At 50.1% G+C, this 20,661-nt stretch overlaps 2 protein-coding genes across 2 annotated transcripts in view; one reads left to right on the top strand and one right to left on the bottom strand.

Moving 5' to 3' along the window:
* The first annotated feature begins 7,058 nt into the window (after positions 1–7,058).
* Cst6 (cystatin E/M) lies at positions 7,059–8,976 on the top strand. Its single transcript, XM_004627357.2, has 3 exons — positions 7,059–7,350; positions 8,295–8,420; positions 8,791–8,976. Exons 1-3 carry the CDS (start codon positions 7,111–7,113, stop codon positions 8,872–8,874), a joined length of 450 nt encoding a protein of 149 aa, XP_004627414.1. The 5' UTR covers positions 7,059–7,110; the 3' UTR covers positions 8,875–8,976.
* A 2,897-nt stretch (positions 8,977–11,873) lies between these two features.
* The window catches only part of Catsper1 (cation channel sperm associated 1), a 10,318-nt gene continuing 1,530 nt past the window's right edge, over positions 11,874–20,661 (bottom strand). Inside the window, exons 3-14 of the mRNA XM_023710594.1 lie at positions 20,127–20,609; positions 18,633–18,842; positions 17,865–17,978; positions 17,558–17,708; positions 17,165–17,256; positions 16,916–17,056; positions 16,748–16,811; positions 16,527–16,599; positions 16,373–16,433; positions 14,299–14,362; positions 12,040–12,163; positions 11,874–11,921 (exon numbers count right to left, since the gene is read on the bottom strand). Coding sequence (XP_023566362.1) covers positions 11,874–11,921; positions 12,040–12,163; positions 14,299–14,362; positions 16,373–16,433; positions 16,527–16,599; positions 16,748–16,811; positions 16,916–17,056; positions 17,165–17,256; positions 17,558–17,708; positions 17,865–17,978; positions 18,633–18,842; positions 20,127–20,609 — 1,625 coding nt within the window. The remainder of the gene's footprint in view (positions 11,922–12,039; positions 12,164–14,298; positions 14,363–16,372; positions 16,434–16,526; positions 16,600–16,747; positions 16,812–16,915; positions 17,057–17,164; positions 17,257–17,557; positions 17,709–17,864; positions 17,979–18,632; positions 18,843–20,126; positions 20,610–20,661) is intronic.

The following is a 20,661-nucleotide window of genomic DNA, read 5'->3' as shown; positions in this document are numbered from 1 at the left end:
ACAAATCTCAGTGCTAAGCAAATGAAGCAAGACAAAGGACCAGCCATGTTAAGTAAATTCATGCATAAGGATCTGTGTATAGATGATAAAGCTAGAAAGTATGTTCTTAAATTCCTAGGGCCCAGAATATGGTTTAGCAGTAGAGTGCCTGCCTGGTAAGCACAAGATCCTGAGTTTGATTCCCAGTACCCCCCCCCCCCAAAAAAAAAAAAAAAAAAAAAAAAAAAAACGGCAAGCCTGGTAAAGCAGTACACACCTATAATCTGTTTCCTTCCCCCAAGAACACTTTTTCTTACTGTGTGTGGTGGTTTTTTTTTTTTTTATGCTAGCAGTTAAGCCCAGGGCCCTGGGCTTATCAAAAGCACATGACTTATGACTTGAGCTATCCTTTTAGGACCTACTATTGACATTGTGTTTTTTTGCAGTTGCTATATATCCCAGGCTGGCCTCAAACTTGTAGGAATCTTTCTGCCTCAGCATCCCAAGTGCTGGGATTACATGTATTTGCTACCATGTCTGCCTCATACAGCAATTTTTAAATTTTTTTTTTTTTTAACTTTCTTCAAAGCTTTATTCCAGAGGGGCTCAGTTCTTTTTGGCAGCTGCCTTCCTCATGGCAGCCAGCACGTTGCTCAGCTCCTCACGGTTCCTTTTGGCTTGGATGTGTGTCCCTTCCCTTTTCTTGATGAACTTGAGGGTGTGCTTGTCCTTGGAGACCTTGAGCAGCTCCATGGTGTGCCGCTCTTAGGGGGCAAAGCCGCATACCTCCCAGATCATGTCCCGCATGAACTTGGTGTGTTTGGTGAGATGTCAGCGACGGCAGCTGTCCCTCAGTTCACATTCTTAGTCACCTTGTGGCCCTTGTTGAGGCCCATGGCCATGGTATATCAGAGGGCCATGGCTATTCTTCTTTGATAGTTGCTGTCTGGGTTTTTTTTTTTCCCTTTGTTTGTTTTTACTAGTAATCAGACCTTGTGCTTGCCAGACAGATGCTTGTGCTGCTAGGCTGTATCCCCAACCCTACAAATTTTAAAGATGAAGACCAAAATCCACTGTGTACAAAAATTGACTTTTGAAGAGCAGCAGTCCCCAACCACAAAGTACCTAATTTTTTTTTTTTTTTAAGTGAAAGGGCCGGCAAAAGTGACTTTTTTGCCTAGTATCTAGAAACTAATTCATTTGCTTCCTTCTGGTCCCTGCCAGCTAGGAATGGAGGGGAGGCAGAGGGGACGATGGTAACTCTTGTATTCACCATGAGCTCATATTGGGAATTGAATTTATTTTTAATTTTTTTTTTTTTTGTGGAACCAGGGATTGAACTCAGGCCCTTGCGCTTGCCAGGGAAGCGCTTATTCCTCAGCCATCTCCCCAGCTTTAATTTATTTTTATTTAATTTATTTTTTGAAATGTATTTTGTATAGGGTCTCACTACATAGCTTGGACTCAAAGTGATCCTTCTGTTTTCAGGCTCCCCAGCGCTGGGATTACAGGCGTGCAACACCACACCCAATGGCTGGCTCAGTGTGTCACCGGGCAAGGCTGACACAGCATGTGATGCCAGGATCCGGATCTAAGCCTGGTCCCTGCGCTTGCCCAAGCAGGCGCTTAGTCCACTGAGCTATCTTACTGGCCCAGGAGATTGAATTTAGGTCTCATGCATAGAGCGCAAGGGATCTACTGCTAAGCTACACTCTCAGCTGCCCAGACTTTAGTGTGCTGAGCCCAGGGGAGTCTCAGCGTGCTACAGGAACCAGGCCTCTGCCCCATATCTCTGGGTTCCAGGTTGGGACCCTGCACGTGGCCCAGCTTAGTAGGAGAAGCTGGAGGAGGAGAGGGTTACATACCCGTCACTTGATTGCCATTGTCCCCAGCTGGTGGCTGGTGTCGAGTGCTACCTGACCATAGACTTGGAGAACACAGCATGCAGAAAGACCAGGGTCTCCGGAGACCATGTAAACCTCACCACCTGCCCCCTGGCCACAGGGGTGGAGCAGGAGGTAAGAGTGGTACCCCATGCCTGAAACCTGGGAGACCAAGTGGCAGGAGAAGGATGATGTCCCCAGCCTTGACTAGGCTGTGCCTGTGAGCGCTCTGAGCAAAGCCTGTGCCCTACTGCTTTTCGTACCCAGGAGCAGTTCAGGGGTGCACTGTGGGGTTTAGCTTGGCCAAGCTGATGCCAAAGAGCCTGAGGCCCTCAGCTTGGCCATCCTGAGCTGGTCTGGTCACAAGGAACCCACAGGTGCAGATACACCTGGCTAAACCTGCCCAACCTTGGTGACTCAACATTCAGGCTAGTGTGGGGTGCAGGGAGGGGATGCTGGGCTTCCCCAGGGCTGGGGAGTTGGCTGGAAATGTCTGGGAGCTGGATCTAGTCACAGCCATCTGCCTCCATGTCCGTGTCCCTTGGGCCAAAGAGTGCCCATGTCTGCCCCAGAACATGGTGTTAAACAGAGGGCTGGGTGCTGGCAGGAGGCTGGGCCAGCCTCAGCCCTGCTTGTCCCCAAGGCTGTCTCCGCAGAAGCTGCGCTGTGACTTTTGAGGTCCTTGAAGTGCCCTGGAAGAATTCCACCGAGCTTCTCAAGCACAATTGCATGCAGCAGTAGCTGATCATGGGGCCAGCACCATGGGAGTAGTCACAGGGTGGGGGGCACTGCTGGGTTCCAGGCCACATGTGCTGCAATAAATGACCAGTGCTGCTTCTTGCATGGTATCTCCTGTGTGCTTCACTGCTTCTCCTCACAGCCCCCACTGCTGCTCCTTGTGGCTCCCAGGACCCTCAGTCACCCCTCAGGGCAGCTTCTGCTGTCTCTACCCAGCAGGCCAAACAGCCCAGCATCACACATAGAGAGGCACAGACTTGAAGAGCCCCAAGCAAAGCCAAGTTCCCAGCAGTCTGTGAGGTAGGGAGGGGTTGAGAGACCAAGTGGCAGGAGAAGGATGATGTCCCCAGCCTTGCCTAGGCTGCGCCTGTGAGCGCTCTGAGCAGAGCCTGTGCCCTGCTTTCAGCACCCAGGAGCAGTTCAGGGGTGCACTGTGGGGTTCAGCTTGGCCAAGCTGATGCCAAGGACACTCAGCTCTTAGTCCCCAATCATTCCTGCACCTGCCGAGAAGCCCAGGAGACAAGGACAGTGCTTCTGATGTCCTTATTATGGCCCACACACCAGAGGGACTCTCCCAGGTCTTGTCCTGGGCAAGGCCTCTGGCAGGTGCTTGCCCCAGTGAGCAAGCTCAGATCTGCTGCCCACAGGAGGGAGGGTTCTCACAACAAGGATAGGTTTGCTTTACCATCATTTAAAGAAAACAGAGTTGCAACATTCTTTGCCACTGACATTTGTGACTACAATCCATAGTCTCACATGTATACACATACAATCACAGGTAGATCCCAGGTACCACAGTACTCCAGAGCATCACCACCCACCAGGTAGTGTCCCAGAAGTCGGCACACGCAACAGGAGTCCACCCCAGAAATAGCCTAGAGACATGCAGCAGACTCCAAATTCAAACTGGCACCCTAGATGCCATGCCCAGAGTCCTTCCTTAGAGGCACCAGTGTGCACTCATGCCAGGGACAGAGCAGAGTAACTGGGTGCATTGGGGGCCCTGGATGTTGGCAGCATTGAACAGCAGAGGTGGCATGCAGAGCACCCTAGGAGCTGTGTAAAACCAGTGAATCTCAATGTTGTGCAAATTAAGAAAAAATGATGTGTTTCCACTTTTGTAAGGTTAAATTCTTTTATTGGGGTTGCAGCTTATGGTAGAGGTATGGTAGAGTGAGTAGCAAGCACTGAGGCCCTGGCTGTACTCTCCTCATGTGAAAAAAAGAAAAAGTAAGTTCTTGCTTAGTTATCCCTACATAGGTGATAAAACTGAAAAGAAAATCATGCAAATGCTTGTTGCAAAATTTTGTAGTAAAGAAAATATCAATAGTGACCATCTTTGGGGAAGGGGACAAGGGTATGATTATAAGGACTTGGAGGTGAAAGTAACATTTCCCTTTCTTGACCAGTGGGATAGAAATATATGCATTGACTCTGAAATCATCTGATAAGCAGAACTTGTAGGTCCTCTTCCATTTTCTGTGTATTGGCTACATCTTGGGACAATAGGAGGATAAACTAAACAAAGAGCCAGGATGGAACACTGGTGGTTTAGATTGAACACTGTATTGTCATCGGTAGCGACAGGTGTCCTGGGAGGGAAGGGATGTTCTCCATCAGATTGGAGGCTCAAGGAAGAGGGTTTTGGGTGATAAGAAGGTCCTGTAGGGTCTGATCCCAGGGGTAAGGAATGTTGAGGGCCCATCTTGATCATGAAGATGCATTCATCCAGGGGCAAGAGATGCTGCAGGCAACCTGGGTTGGATGTTACCTCACAGCAAAACTGGGAGTTGTGCTCTGTGGCCTGTGAGGATGGCCATTCACAAGTCCATGCTTAGTTCAGCACTTTTTCTAGAAGCCAGAGTGGTGCAGACAGGATGGAGTCCAGGCTGCAGGCTCTGTTCCAGATGAACCCTAGTCCTGGAAACCCCTCCCCCAGACAGTCCACCTTCAGGGAACTTCCTCTGTGCAGCAGACCTTATGTGTGGGGCAACCTGAGGCTCACACACAGAGCACTGCTGTCACATGGGCATCACTCCAAAACCACTGTGCCCCTCCCCCCAGTCCCTTCCCATTTCCTTCTTGCAGGGAGAGTGGATCATCACTGCTCTATAGCCCACTCTGGGGATAGGAGGACAGTGTGAAGCCCTGCTCCAAGATCTGGCACAAGTCAAGAGCCCACTGATGGTCACTTGCCCTTGCCCTTGCCTCTCCCCCTCTTCTCTCTAAGATACCACATGTAGAGAAGTACTTCAGACCTGTGAACTACCTAGATGCTTGTAAGAAGTGACTGGTGGGTGACAGATCCTTGGAAACTGCTAGATTGTGGTACCAAAGGCTTAGTGGCACCAGCACCAAGTTGTGACAGGCAGGGTAGGTTCCATTGAGCTGGGGATCTGCATAGTTGCTGAGGGAGCTATGGCAGTTATGGCTTCATAACAGAAGAGCGGAGCTAGGGGAGCCAAAAGAGGGTTCCCTGGCTGCTTGGGGCCATCTCTGCCACCTCTTCCCTGGGGCCAACAGGTGCCACTTACTCTAGCCCCACTCAGGCTTTTTCATCTCATAGTCCCTGCTGGGCCATGGCCTGCTCATCAAGCCAATCCTGGGCCACAAACTGGACCCTGTCCCTTTAAGACAGACACCTGATCCTGGAACAAACTGGTAACCAGTCTATGGAATCCCAGGGAGGTGGCAGTTTGTTTTTCATAGCTGAGTGAAGGGAGTGGGAAGGCCTGCTGGTATTGGACTGGGAAGTAACGATGCCCTGGTCTGAGAAACCACTTCCTCATGGGCCTGGGATTCTGAGGTCTAGAAATGGGGATAGGAATATGCTGGATGCCTACTTATAATACTCATCACACTAAAAGCTACCACTTACTAAGCACCAACTATTTGCCAGCCACTGTGACCACCTCTTTCAAGCAAGCTGTGTTTAAGACCCAAGGACAAATGAATACCTTGGTCCTGCCAGCAATATGGAATTTTAAGTACAGGGTACACAGAATTGTGAAACACAAAGCATTCTAACAAAATCCAGGCTTTTCCTGTGTTGACTGCTTTAGAGATGTTACTTGATTCTTTCAAATAAAGAATCTTTTATTAGATTCTTTAAAAAAGTTGGGGAGGGGCCAGTGAGATAGCTCAGTGGTCTAAAGTGTCTGTTTAGGCAGCTTAGGCTAGTGCAGGGACATGATTTGATCCCCAGTACCACATGCCATGTCAGCCCTGCCAGCAGGGCAGGCTGAGTGGACCACAAAAAAAAAAAAAAAAAAAAAAAAAAAGAAAAAGAAAAGAAAAGAAAAGTTGGCGAGTCCCTACTTTGCAGGCACTGGTAGCCCACATCCAGTGTACCTAGACTTGGTTTAGAGCCATTGATGTCAGGATGATTTTTTTCTAAGGGCTGTCTTTTTTTCCCCCTCAAGGACAATGAGACTGTGGGAAGTTGAGGGACTTGTCCTAAGTCACTGGGTCAGTAAGGTGGCACTGGGTCAGTAAGGTGGCAGCTGGTATGACTAGCTCTCCTTCTTGCCAGTTATCATCTTTTGGCACAGATTTGACTTAGGGTGGCAAGGTTCAAAAGATAAGATCTCCTTTGAATGACTTTTTTTTTTTTTTTGGCGGAACCGGGGATTGAACTCAGGCCCTTGCGCTTGCCAGGGAAGCACTTATTCCACTGAGCCATCTCCCTGGCCCCCAAGATCTCCATTGACTAGTTACCACTGGGCAAGTCAGTTCTGTCCTCTTTCCTCCTGTGTAAGGAGGAGCTCAAGATCCTCTTTCCTCAGCCTCCAGAGTGATGCGATGACAAGCATAAGCCCCCACTCTGGCTGTGTCACTTGGTTTTTAGGAAGCATTGGATAGCTGACTCAGGATGTACCTCAGTGGTAGTGTACTTGCCTAGCATGCCCAGGCCCTGAGGTTGGACTCCAGCTCTGCCACGTAAATAAATAACAATAAAATAAAAGCACTATTTGGGAATATTGGATGCCTCAATCCCATAAGGAAGAAACTATTCTCATTTTTCCTGGCTAGGATTAAACGCTTTGGCTCAGTAATGTTGCCTCCTTATCTGTTGCTTATACAGCATCTGGCCTCTTCTAAGCTAAGCTCTTTGCCTGAGTCAGGTCACTGAATTCTCTCACTACCTATTTTTTAGAAAAGGAAAACGTGGTAGTGAGAGGTTAAGTAACTACTCCGAGATCACACAGTAGGACATGGTGAAGAGAAGAGCTCAGTCACGGGTGCTAGTGATAGTCCACACTACACAAATATCCCATAAACTTCCTATGATGGTACTTGTTGCTGGCGGCTGTTGCTGTCCTTGCCCTTCGTGGACTGCACCGGGAGGCATCCAGCCGCAGGTGTCTTCAGGCCTGTTCACCACCTCGCTCCTCCTCGCTGGCCCTGGGGGCGGGGCAGGCGTGGGCGCAGGCGGACTGGGGGGCGTCGGGCGGGGCCACGGAGTCCGTAAAAGCCGCTCGCGCCACCGCTCCGCACCACAGCGGTGACCATGGCGCGTCCTCTCCTCTTGCTGGCGATAGGCCTGGCCCCGTTCGCGATCTGTCTCCTGGCACAGGTCTCCAACGGCCGCGCTGAGCCGCTGGACCGCAGGACCGGAGAACGCAAGAACCTGGCCACCAACGACCCGCAGGTGCAGAGGATGGCGCAGACGGCTGTAACCACCTTCAACCAGGGCAGCAACAGCGTCTACTACTTCCGTGACACCAACATCATCAAGGCGGAGAGACAGGTGCGGCACCCTGGAGAGCTGGGGCTGGGCGGGGCTCCAGAGTCTGGGAGATTCTGCCAAGAGCCAAGGGAGTGGGGCGCCAAAAGAGCATCCCATATTTTCATACATTGCCCTTTTGTGTGGAGCAGTGTTGCTGGAATTCAAGGTCTAGTTTTTTTGTTTGTTTGTTTGTTTTTGTTTTTGGTGGTACCGGGGATTGAACTCAGGACCCTGAGCTATCTCCCCGGCCCTTTCAAGGTCTAGTCTTGCACGTGCTAGGCAAATGTACTGTCACTGAGCTCCATACTCAATCAGTTATACAGTGCTTCCTAAAAGCATTGTGAATATAGCCAGTTGTCTTGGCCAAGGTTTGTAATCTCAGCTTTGGAAAGGCTGAGGCAGAAGGATCCTGAGTTCAAGACCAAGCTAGAGGGGCTGGTGAGATGGCTCAGTGGTCTAAAGCGCCTACTTAGAACAAACTTAGCAAAGCATGGGGACCGTGGTTCAATCCCCCAGCACCACATGCCAGCCAGCCCCGCCCCCTGGTGGGCTGAGCTGGCCACACACACACACACACACACACACACACACAAAAGACCAAGCTAGAGGGAGACCCTGTGCCAAAGAGCCAAAATCAAAAGACAACATAACCCAAGTGAATACCAAAAATCTATGAAAAATTAAAATTCTAAATTTCAAAGAAACAGGATCCAACCCTTTGCACACAACTTGCTTTACCTTGCCTGATCTTTGTTGGATTCTGGGGGAGGAGGAGGGAAAAGGCCCAGTGACTTCTTCCTTGTGGTCTCCCTGGCTTCAGCAGGGTGCTCTCAGGTAAGTCTCAGGGTACTGCAGGAACCAGGCCTCTGCCCCATATCCCTGGGATCCAGGCTGGGACCCTGCACGTGGGCCAGGGCAGTGGGAGAGCCTGGAGGGAAGACTCATCTGATTGCTGTTGTCCCCAGCTGGTGGCTGGTGTCAAGTACTACCTGACCATAGACTTGGAGAGCACAGCATGCAGAAAGACCAGGGTCTCTGGAGACCATGTGGACCTCACCACCTGCCCCCTGGCCACAGGGGTGGAGCAGGAGGTAAGAGTGATACCCCATGCCTGAGCCCTGTATAGAGCCTGAGGCCCTCAGCTTGGCCATCCTGAGCTGGTCTGGTCACAAGGAACCCACAGGTGCAGATACACCTGGCTAAACCTGCCCAACCTTGGTGACTCAACATCCAGGCCAGTGTGGGATGCAGGAGGGGGCACTGGGCTTCCCCAGGGCTGGGGAGTTGGCTGGAAAGGTCTGGGAGCTGGATCTAGTCACAGCCATCTGCCTCCATGTCCGTGTCCCTTGGGCCAAGGAGTGCCCATGTCTGCCCCAGAGCATGGTGTTAAGCAGAGAGCTGGGTGCTGGCAGGAGGCTGGGCCAGCCTCAGCCCTGCTTGTCCCCAATGCTGTCTCCACAGAGGCTGCGCTGTGACTTTGAGGTCCTTGAAGTGCCCTGGAAGAATTCCACCGAGCTTCTCAAGCACAATTGCATGCAGCAGTAGCTGATCATGGGGCCAGCACCATGGGAGTAGTCACAGGGTGGGGGGCACTGCTGGGTTCCAGGCCACATGTGCTGCAATAAATGACCAGTGCTGCTTCTTGCATGGTATCTCCTGTGTGCTTCACTGCTTCTCCTCACAGCCCCCACTGCTGCTCCTTGTGGCTCCCAGGACCCTCAGTCACCCCTCAGGGCAGCTTCTGCTGTCTCTACCCAGCAGGCCAAACAGCCCAGCATCACACATAGAGAGGCACAGACTTGAAGAGCCCCAAGCAAAGCCAAGTTCCCAGCAGTCTGTGAGGTAGGGAGGGGTTGAGAGACCAAGTGGCAGGAGAAGGATGATGTCCCCAGCCTTGCCTAGGCTGCGCCTGTGAGCGCTCTGAGCAGAGCCTGTGCCCTGCTTTCAGCACCCAGGAGCAGTTCAGGGGTGCACTGTGGGGTTCAGCTTGGCCAAGCTGATGCCAAGGACACTCAGCTCTTAGTCCCCAAACATTCCTGCACCTGTCGAGAAGCCCAGGAGACAAGGACAGTGCTTCTGATGTCCTTATGGCCCACACACCAGAGGGACTCTCCCAGGTCTTGTCCTGGGCAAGGCCTCTGGCAGGTGCTTGCCCCAGTGAGCAAGCTCAGATCTGCTGCCCACAGGAGGGAGGGTTCTCACAGCAAGGATAGGTTTGCTTTACCATCATTTAAAGAAAACAGAATTGCAACATTCTTATCCGCTGGCATTTGTGACTGCAATCCGTAGTGCACACGCACAGTCACAGGTAGATCCTACACACCATAGAAGTACCCTGGAGTACCACGAGCCACCAGCTAGTGTCCCAGAAGCCAGGGCACATGAATAGGAGTCCACCTCAGCGACATGGCCTGGAGATATGCAGCACACCCCAAACATAAGCTGGCGCCCTAGTTGCCATGCCCAGAGTCCTTCCTCAGAGGCACCACTGTGTACCCATGCCAGGGACAGGGCGGAGTAACTGGGTGCACTGGGGGCCCTGGAAGTTGGCAGAGTCAGGCTGGACCAGCTTACCAGGGGTGGAATGAGGAGCAACCCTTTTACCTTTCCCTGCTGTCAATGAAGTGCCCTCCCAGGTAAGGCCCTGTCTAATGCGGGGTCGGATCTTAGGAGCAGCAGCTACCCCTCAGGCCCTGCCTGCTGCCCTCTGAAGGCCACATCTGGAAGCCATGGAAAAGGCACTGAATCTCTCTTGGGAGTATAGGTAGGTGAGGTTTTGTGTGTAATAGGGACGTGGGAGACATTCCCAGCCCTGGTTCTGTTGGGGCTTATCAGTTGTGACAGTTCAGATAGCCCAGATGTTGGTTGTTGCCTTGGTGTTACCATAACAGGAGGCTCCAGCCTGAGGCTAGCAGGGGTAGGTGGCAGGAAATTCTTGTTGAATGAATGTATGAAGTTCTGGGGTGAGGTGTGGCCCCAGAGATGTCTGCCTAGTGACTCTTCCACCTCTAGAATCTGTACCCAAATCCCTGATGGCATTTCCTCTGCACAGTCTTTTCCTGGGCCCTGAGCCAGCTAGCATCCTTGGCAAGACCAGGGAAGAGAGAATGTTTGTCCTGGGCACTGTGCACTAGCTAGACTGCTATCTGGTGCTGCCCAAAAGTGTGTGTGTGTGTGTGTGTGTGTGTGTGTGTGTATGGTGGTGGTGATGGTGGTAAAACTGTTATACCCTGGATTGGTCTCCATTACTGGTGAGATAGTTGTAGATGGTGGAAGACCCCTAACCTTGGATTGGGAGCTCTGTGCTGGTCTTGAACATGGTCCAGTGCTAGGTCTGCTGTGCCAGTGCAGGCCAATGTCCCAGCACCAGCCTATTGTGCTCTGGGGGCTCTGGGCTATGGGGCTCTGGGCATCCTGGCTAGGCTCAGGCTGTAAAGCAAGGGACTCACATAAGCCCAAGACCAGGGAGGTTGGGATCTGGCTTCGGCCCCATTCCCCATTCTAGATGGTCCCTTTCCCATCTTCAGCAGGTTTATGCCACAGGTCCCTGTACTCATCCACCCTGATGTCAGAAAGACTTGAATGAATATCCTCCCCCAACCCCACTCCCCTGAGTTTCATTAGTCTAATTTCAGGCAAGAGAGGTATTGGCAATGACCTCTGATCTTTGGACTCTTGTTCTGTTTCAGATAGGATCTATGTAGTCCAAACTGGCCTTGAACTCACTGTGTAGCCCAGATGGCTTTGAATTTGGGATGATCCCCTCCTGCCTCAGCTTTCCAAGTGCTGGGATTACTGGCATGTGCCACTGTGTCTGCTCTTGACCTCTGGATTTTTGATATCCCTACTCGACTGGCAACCTTATACCAAATGAGGAGATTGAGCTCTATTCTAGGAATTTACTGGTTGCCCAGGCCATGATAACCTGGGATTTTCCAGTCTGTTTTTTTTTCACCTGACCACTGGAGCAGATGGGACTTCCACCCCTAAGTAGGCCCACTGCCCTCCCCTCCAGTACCACTAGTTTTTGAGCCCAGCACACTTTCTGTATTATTTCTCTGGGTACTGCTAATGCACTGATAGAGGCTGGTAAGGTCAGAAGAAATCCATGAACAGACCCTTGTGCATGAAGCCCTGGGTACATGTGTGTGTTGCACATAGCCAGGGAGGACATATGTGCCTCTCTGGTGTACTCATTTTTTATCTTATTTTATTTATTTATTTATTTATTTGCAGAACCAGGGATTGAACTCAGGCCCTTGCACTTGCCAGGTAAGCATTTATTCTGCTGAGCCATCTCCCTGGCCCCTATTTTTTAAATTCTGAAATGGGGTTTCATAAGTTACTAAGTTGCCCAGGCTGAGTTTGAACTTGTAATCCTTCTACCTCAGTCTCCTAGAGTGTTGGGATTATGACCATGTACCACCACACCAGGCACCACTTAGGGTTTTAAGATTTTATTAGAACCCCTGTCCTGCAAGGGCCCAAACAAGAACTGGAGTCTTGTCCAAACGCACGGTAGTGGTGGGAAACTTGGCAGAGTCTCAAATCTCCACTGATTCCTGCTCTTCAGGGTCCCTTCTTGAAGTCTTCTGGTGGGGAGAGGTGTGTAAATAAGCCATTCCCAGCCAATGCCCTTGTGACTGTCACTCATTGTGACTTTTGGGCAAGAGCTCCCAAGGTCTTTTCTCCTTTGTTGCTTCATCTTACCTGGTTTACTTCAAATGTGGTATCAACAACCTCATCAATGACACGTGCTCCGGAGGAGAACTTCTGCCTGTGATGCTCCAACTTAGCCACCAGTTTCAGGAACTGAGATTGTAACTCCCACTGCCTGTGAGGGGTGGGGTGCATAAGGCAAAGGCTGGGCTGGCCAGCCCAGTGCACTTCTGGGTCCCCCAGAGCCCTCCACATGGTTCTTCTTGCCAGTTTCCCCCTGAACTTACATTGCCTCCATTTCCAGTATATCTCCTTTTCAGGACGTCAGAGAAATCCCCATGTCTGCCTGAACCATGGAGTCTACTGGCATTTATTTACCCATCCTTCTAAACTCCCATCTATGCACCCATTTCCTCACCCTCCCCTCTACACACTAGAAAAGATAAGGTGCTCCAAAGATAGAGAGATGAACAAAGAATAGGCTTAAAAAGCCCTTGGATCCAGAGAACTGTCAACACCTTGTGGTACATGCAAATATGGGGTACTCGGGGCCTGCAGGAGGGAAGCCTTACCCAGTGCTTCCAGAGAGAGGATTTATTGAGCTGACTGGAGACACAGGAGGGCTTGTCAGGCCCAGACACAGCTCCTGGTGCTCCCAAGGGCAAAAACCACAGGGAGCATAACTGTGGGCATGGAGCAGTTTAGGGAGGCAACTGGTGAATGTCAAAGCAAGCCAGAAAAGAGGAGCCATCGTAGGGATTTAAGCTCAGGGAGGAGGGAAAAGCCAAAACTACACTGAAAGGCCACTCTTAGCAGTGGGACCTTTGGGAATGTCATACCCAAGATATGGCAGAAGTGCCAAGAGCCAGAACACGGTGGTGGCTCAGGCCCTAGAGGATAAGCAGTAGAGTGCTCAAGGAGGTGACATGAACTAGAACTGACTATTCCTGGTCACCTAAGCTTGGCGTCAGCATCCATGCAGAGAGAGGAAAGTAGACAAAATCCTGGAAAGTAGAGATATTTCTGTCATGAAAAGAGTGTGGGCAAAGAAAGGATGGCCATGGCTACGATGCTATGAGGCCTGACCATACGACTCTGAAAGCTGGCCCATGAAGCCGGGACTGTTATGGTGAGCAGAGGTCAGAGGATGGCTGTTAGGCCTGCCCTGTGTGCTGGTCTGGAGCCAGGCTGGAGAGGTCAGGTGAGAGCAGCTTCCACAAAGAAGATCCTAAGAAAGGCTGAGAGCCAGGAAACAGGGTCCTGTTGTGGCCGACCATATGGTCACCGAACCTTTTCCTAAGCTGTTTCTCCATCCTTCCACCTGGCAGGGGTCTGCGTAAGCTTACAACTCTGTGTTAGCTTGTGTTCTGCATGTCCTACCTGGAAGGGTCACTTGGAGGCTTGGCCTGTAGATGTCCCAGTGGGCAATAGAAAGCAATCTGAAGCATGACATCTCTGCCTTTATTTTACTGTATATTGTCTCCTTTATTATCTTACAACTCTGGTTCAGATCTCTGCTCATCTCTGCCTATAGGTGCCTTAATCATTTGCTCACAAAGCATCTACCTAAACTGTTTAGTGCTAGTCAGTTACCCTGAATCCACATGGCCTATCAAGACTGAGAACATCAAAATAATAGCAACTGATTCTTAGACTTTATAGGGACATCTGATTGCTAGTTTTCACTACATCCAGTTCCAAACCTGCTAGAGCAATGCCTAGCAGTCTCTAGTCATTGTTCTAAACTTGCAGTTGCCTGAGGTTTCAGGAAACGCAAAGCCTTACTGATCACCACAGGATAAGGTTACCTCCCCAAGAAGCAACAATTATCCCAGGACAGGGACCCAGGCTGTCCCCATATTGGCTGTTCAACCGATGCTCCTCCTCCTGGAGCCTCGTAGAACCAATCCTGAGGTAGTGACTGGCCTGATCATGGCGACTAGAATGACTTATGCTGCCAACACTGCAACCCCCAGCTCTACAGCCACTTCCCCCCGCCATTTCTCCACTTTCTATACAACCTCAACCTGTCTGACAGCCCCTAGAAGCCAGATCTTGAAGCTGTTTATCTGTCTTCCTAGCACAGTCATGCTGATTAAAACTTTTCTGCCTTTCATCACTGTTCACTTCTTTGAGTGGCATTTGGGGGCAGGAAGCCAGGTGAGCTGGCTCTGCTGGGATGCAGGGGGACCTGGAGCTTTTGCCCTGAAGCTCTGGTAGGAGATTCACAGGCTTGGCAACAAGCCTTATCCCTTCATCCATCCCCTCCAGGCTGCCTATGACACCCAGACCTCCCGCTCGTCTCCTCACTTCTCAGTCATTGTCTCAGACTTCTTGACCTCCAAGGTGGCATTGTCCTTTACCTCCTCAGGCTCTGGATGGAGAAAAAAGGGGCTGAGGTTGGGGTCAGAAGATACCTGGATTTGGAAGTAGCAGAGGAACCCTGCTGTCATAGAGGTGTACAGATAGGGCTTAAAGGGTTTCCTTGGATCCAGGATGCCTCAAAGAGGGTTCTTCTTCAGGTGTGGAGTGTGGAGTGATTTTGTTTATTTTTTTTTCAGCTTTCATTATCTTTTTATTTATTATTATTATTATTATTATTATTATTATTATTATTTGATGAGGTGCTCTGGATGGAACCCAAGAACTTCTACATACTGAGGAGGTGTTTTACCACTGAGTTATACCCCCATCCTAACTCCCTCTTCCAGTAAAAGTACGTTTCCTGGGTGCATAGGCCCATACCTATTATCCCAGCACTGAGGGGGGCTGAGGCAAGAAGATCACAAGTTCAAATCCTACCTGGAAAATTTAGCAAGATCCTTTCAAGAAAGGAAGGAAAGAAGGAAAGAAGAAAGGAGGGAGGGAGGAAAGGAAGGAAGGAAGGAAGGAAGGAAGGAAGGAAGGATGGAAGGAAGGAAGAAGGAAGGAAGGAAAGAAGGGCAGGTTGGGGATATAGGTCAGTAGTAATAGAACACTCCTGGGATCTATCCCCAGTACCAAAACCAAAACAATGACAACAAATACATCCAAAAATGTGTTTTAGTTTTCCTGAGGAACTGACCCCATCACTGTTCCATTCATGTTGCTCAGCTGGGGTCAGTCCTTCTCCAGGGTCCCAGGATATGTGACTGTGGACTAACAATCAGCCTGCAGTGATTTGTTCCAAACTAAACAAGTACTTTTATCATAGCAGAGGAGGCTCATCTCTGGGAGTTTGTTGGGATTGCTGGGAGAAGAGGAACATTCCCCTCTCTTGGGAGAGTGGTACAGATGGCTACACTGCAAGGATCTGGGGCTGTAAATGCGGGTGAACATTTTGGCCTATAAGGGAAGAATTACTCTAAAAACAGAACCACTCAGAGGACTACAGAGCAGAAAATACAGAAGAAAGCAAATCCTGACAGTAGTTTGCTGAAAGCCCATATACTTCTAATTTGCTGAGTAATTAGGGTCAATGAATTTCTTCTTTTTCTGTTTAAGCTGTTGTGTACTGTTCTTTTTTTTTTTTATGTATTTAGTACAGGGTCTACAGGGTCTTACTACACAGATCAGACTTGTAATGATCCTTCTGTTTTCAGCCTCCCAAGTGCTGGGATTACAGGCACACGCCACCATGCCCAGTCTCAGTCACCATCTCAGCGCACCCCGGGGGTGGAGCCAGCATGGCACGCTGGGGATTGAACCCTGGTTCTTGTGCTGTTGTGCACTGTTCTTGGTGAAAATTGTCCAGAAGGGGCCCCTACTGATGATCTTAGGAGCAGGGTTCTAGAGCTCAGATTCTAAAGCCCTGGGGATCTTTAGGTCAAAAGCAAACCATTTGACTTAAAATCAGTGCATCCAGAAAGCTGTATGTGAGAAAAGGACCACATACCCACAAAACTTCCTTCTTGTAGACTGTGTCATGTCATTCTGGATAAGTGTGTGTAACCTCAACAAAACCATCCCAATGGAAGATAAGCTATAAGAAATAAATGACTGACAAGTGGTTTATGAACCATAATTTGAAAAAGCCTATAATTTGGCTAATTGGTTGTTTTTCAAGTGGGTCTTTTAAGGATTAATAATCAATTTAATTGGCTTTTGGGGGATTGTTTTGGACTTCTTTGAACCAAAGTTCTAAACTCTGAAAGTCCTCAGCATCCCAGGTTCCAGAGCTCCGGGGGGCGGGGGGGAGATGGCTCAGTAGAATAAGCACTTGCCTGGCAAGCTGAAGGCCCTGAGTTCAATCCCGGGTTCCACCAAAACAAAACAAAACAAAACAAAACAAAACAAAACAAAACAAAACAGAGCTCCAAGAGTGAGCCTGCTCCAAGAGTGAGCCTGGAGCCTGTGTCTGGCCATGGAAGGAGGCCAGGTGGAAGGAGGTGGGTGGGCCCAGTACCTGAATAGTTGAGCTCTGTCAAGGAGTCATCTAGCAGCTTCTCATGGATCCAGGCGGTCATCTGAGGAGAGGAGGCCTCAGTCCTGCCGGGGTCCCCTGCCCCCATTGGTGGAGCACCCCAGGCCCCTTCTTCCCTATCCACCCCACTTGATACCTCCTGCTTTACTCTCTCTTCATCTCTGAGTAGGGCCATCTGGAAGTTATCCACTAGGACAGCAGTCAGCAGGCTGGGTGAGGGGACAGTGGGACGCCCTTAAGGAGGATGTGGGAGGAGAGGCCCCAGCACCCTCCTGAGTTCAGCATGGCAGGACAGGGCTCCCCAGGGCTGGATGGGGGCACAGGGGTTGAGGCTGCCAGCAGGGTTGAGGTCCTCACTTGAGGAAGATGATGTTTTGGATGAAGATGTAAATCATGAGAATGGGGATGATGTACCAGGCACCTGGGGTAGGGCAAAGAAGTGATTAGCTAGGTGGCTCCCTCACATCCCAACCCACTCCTGCCCCCATCACAGACAGGGTCTCTGAGCCCCTTCCCCTGGCCCACCTTGGGCACGGCTGTCCATGTAGATGAGGGACCAGTCATCTAGGGTAAGCACGGTGAAGAGGGTGAACATGGTGGTAAAGAAGTTCTCAAAGCGCCAGGGATCAAATCTTCGGAACAATGTCAGGATCATAGAGAAGAATACTGGCTGTTCAGGAAAAAACCAGGCTCCAGTCCCCTGGACCTGTGCCCCTCTTCCCAGCCCTATCCCTGTCCACTACTTCCCTGTCCCATCCCGATGGCATAGGATACAGAGGCAGGAAAATATGAGGATGAAGATAGTTATGATGGACATCAAGGAGCCCACCAGGGTCCCCGTTACTTCTTTGAGGCTGGTCAGGATTCTGTGAGTAGAGGTAGAGGGGACTAAATCAGGAAGGGCTGGGTAAGATTCTGCACCCAGCGGGCAGAGCTGGTAATGGTGAATATGGTGTCTTTGGTTTGCCAGGTGACTTGGGTGAGTCCTGGCACTTCTCTGGAACAGAAAGAGATGAATCTTAACAACAGATCCCAGAGGAACACTTTCTGAAGCAGGCTGTGGCCCTGATCCCTTGAGCAGGTCACAGTGGTTTGTGTCCTTGGGAACCCAGTCCCCTCTACCTTTGGCCTCCCCACACCAGAACAAGCAGCCAGGAACATGCAGACCTGAGTCTCCGCACAATCCGGATGGCTCTCAGCGCCCGCATGATCTTTAAGACCTTGAGAATCCGAAAGAGGCTGTGGTTGTAGAAGGAGTCCAGGGAGTTGACTTGCATGAGTGCGAAGTCCAGCACGGCCATGAGCATGACGAAGAAGTCTGAAGGTACAGGGTGACTGAGTGGGGACGGGACTGCTAGGCCCTAGGCCCAGACCCATAGGCTCCCAGCACCGACACCCAATTGCTGTCCCTCTTCCATCCTCAGTTTCCCCAAGACAGTTCAGTGCAACCCACCGCAACCCCATTTCCACTCACCCAGATTGTTCCAAGGATCATAAAAATAATCCAGGCCTAGGGAAATGATCTTGAGCAGGGCCTCTGTTATGTAGATGCTGAGGAAAACACAGTCCAAGGCCATGAAGTACCACTCTGTGGGGACACCAAGGGCCCCACTCAGGACCACAGCCAGCCTCCCAGGCCCCTCCCTCACCCCTCTCTGATACCTCGCTCAATTGCAAATACCTAGCCTCTCCCTGGTTCTGCCCCAAATGGCTGTGTAAGTCAGCTGCTCTGACCTCAGTTTTCTAATCTGTGAAATGACTATAACAGACTATTTGATAGAGTGAACTTTAAATATATTGAAACATTTAAAGCCTTTTACTTGAATGATCCTGGCTTAGCACTGAGCCTGGGACAATAAGTAGGTGGTGAATTCTTTCTTTCATCCTGAGCCACTGTATTTTAGCATTCGATTTCTCCATTGTCACCCCTCCCCAACCTCCTTCTCTGGGTTCCTTGACCCCTGTCACACAAACCAAGGGTTCTTGCTACCCACGCTACTGTCAGCAGCGTATATAGAGCTGATGAGCCACCTAGTGGCCGTCGCTATAAACAGCACAGCCTCCAGTCTAGGGTGTCTGGCTGACCTAGTGAGACCTTTCAGAGGCTAAACTCTGCTGACATTGGTAGCAATGGCGTCAACTTCCAGGAGCGAGGATCAAGCGAATCAAGTTATATAAATGTCCTGGCCTGAGACTCGGACACAGGGGGCTCTAGAACTAATCCGAGGGTCCTGGCTCTTACCACCCCTGATCTTGACTTCTGCGAAGGTCTGGGCCATAAGCATGATGATATTGAGGAAGACGATGAGGAAGATGAAGGTTTCAAAGATCGAGGACTGAGTCAGGTTCCTGATAATTTTCCAGGGACCCAAAAGGAGGTTTTTTAATTTTTCACACAGCCGTTGGAAGATGTTCATAGTGTACTTCTTGTGGGTCCGCTGGCCTCGGGCCTCTGTAAGGTAGTCAGAAAGTCACATCCTCAGTGGAATAAGCACTTCCCTGGCAAGCGCAAGGGCCTGAGTTCAATCCCCAGTTCCGCAAAAAAAAAAAAAAAAAAAAAAAGGAGTCGTATCTGTGCAGCAGCAAAGTGGGGGACCTCAAGCACCCTTGAATACTGGATTTGGGCTCATTGTCATCCCCTGCCTGCTGTCCACTTTGTTTTTTTGGTTTTGGTTTTGGTTTTTTTTTTGGCAGAACTGGGGATTGAACTCAGGCCCTTGCGCTTGCCAGGGAAGACTGCTGTCCACTTTGTAATGTGCCTCTATGCCAGTGTTGATCTTGGGGCCAGTCCTTCTTTCTTCCATGCCAGGGGCTAATTTGTTTAAGATCTGGAGTTGGCTTGAGTGGATCATAAGAGCTCCTTCCCTGGGCTGGGGTGATGGCTCAGTGGAATAAGCGCTTCTCTGGCAAGCACAAGGGTCTGAGCTCAATCCCTGGTTCCAAAAAAAAAAAAAAGCTCCTTCCCTTACACATTCATGTCCATTTTGTTCATATGACAGTTTATTTATGGAAAATCCAATCCTCCTCAGTGCTCCATCCTCATAGTACACTCTTACTTTCCCTGTAAGATCCTGCTGAAATTTCCTTCCTCCTAGCTGCTCTTTCTGTGCCCCTTCAGTAAGATATTTACTCCTCTCTACTTGTTCATGAGATGGTTGCCCTGTTTACTGAGCTCCAAGGAGCCAACTCTGGGAAACTATTAGTCAACAGCCAAGGTCCCTTCCTACCCTCAGTTAAAGCCCTCATTCAGGCACTAGTTCGCATCTCTGTCCTTAGCACTTACATTTTAGTGGGGGAAATGTGAACACAGGATCCACAAAGGCAAATATGAAGGACAGGCCCCATCATTGGATGGCTTGCAGTTGGCTAAGTGACACCTTCCTGCCTTGGAGCCCCTTGAAAACAAGGGTTGTGCTGGGTTTTTCTCGTACTGTCAGGGCTCAAGCAGGCCAGGGTACCCATGTTTGACAAAAGCCTCAATGTGTGAGAGGTAAATGTAAAAGTGAAGAAAGAGGTGAGTGAATGAGGAAACATCTCATGGTGCACAGAGGTACATAATTCAAGAAATAAAGGAGAGGATAAGGGACAGTGGAGAGAGTGGAGCTGATAGAATATATTCATGGCATCTGGGCCAGGCCTCCAGATATGTAGGAGGCTGTACAGAGCTTGGGATAGATTTTCATGCATGTGGGCAGGTAAGTGGACATTAGACATTGGGGACACAGAAAAAACTCACTTTTTTGCTTCTGATATTGCTCATCTTCAGACCAGCTTTCTGATTCTTTGGAAGAGGAGTCCTGAGGATGAACTTTGTTGGAGGCCTGAGAGCCACGTGAGTAAACTGTAGTGTGGGACTGAATCACACTGTGGGGCAAGCTCTTGGTAGGCTCTAGATGAAAAGCAGAGCCAGTGATGCTGTGTGGCTTGTGTGGGACAGAGAGTTGAGAGCCGCTCTTGTCGTAGTCCTGGTAGTAATCCCTGTGGAGGTGATCATAATGATGTATGCTGTGGTGATGCTCCGGATGTTCCTTGTGGTGGTGGTGCTCACCGTGGTAGTGGTGGTACTCAGGGTGGTGGTGTTCTCCGTAGTGGTGATCTCTGTGGTGGTGGTGGTCACTATGGTGTGGCTCAACATGGTACCGTTCACCATGGTAATCTCTGTGGTGGTGGTGGTCACTATGATGGGACTCAGCATGGTATGGTTCACCATGGTGGTAATCTCTAGGGTAGAGATGGTCACTGTGATGTGACACAGCATGGTATGGTTCACC

Source organism: Octodon degus, unplaced genomic scaffold (assembly GCF_000260255.1).
Source record: "Octodon degus isolate 3935 unplaced genomic scaffold, OctDeg1.0 scaffold00018, whole genome shotgun sequence".
Taxonomy (NCBI): Eukaryota; Metazoa; Chordata; class Mammalia; order Rodentia; family Octodontidae; genus Octodon; species Octodon degus.
This window is presented reverse-complemented; position numbering and strand designations above follow the sequence as displayed.

Excerpts from the sequence above, each read along its gene's own strand:
- Cst6 (XM_004627357.2), top strand. The coding sequence starts at position 7,111 with ATGGCGCGTCCTCTCCTCTTGCTGGCGATAGGCCTGGCCCCGTTCGCG. Across the intron at positions 7,351-8,294 it reads TCATCAAGGCGGAGAGACAG|CTGGTGGCTGGTGTCAAGTA; the intron begins GTGCGGCACCCT and ends TGTTGTCCCCAG. Across the intron at positions 8,421-8,790 it reads CCACAGGGGTGGAGCAGGAG|AGGCTGCGCTGTGACTTTGA; the intron begins GTAAGAGTGATA and ends CTGTCTCCACAG.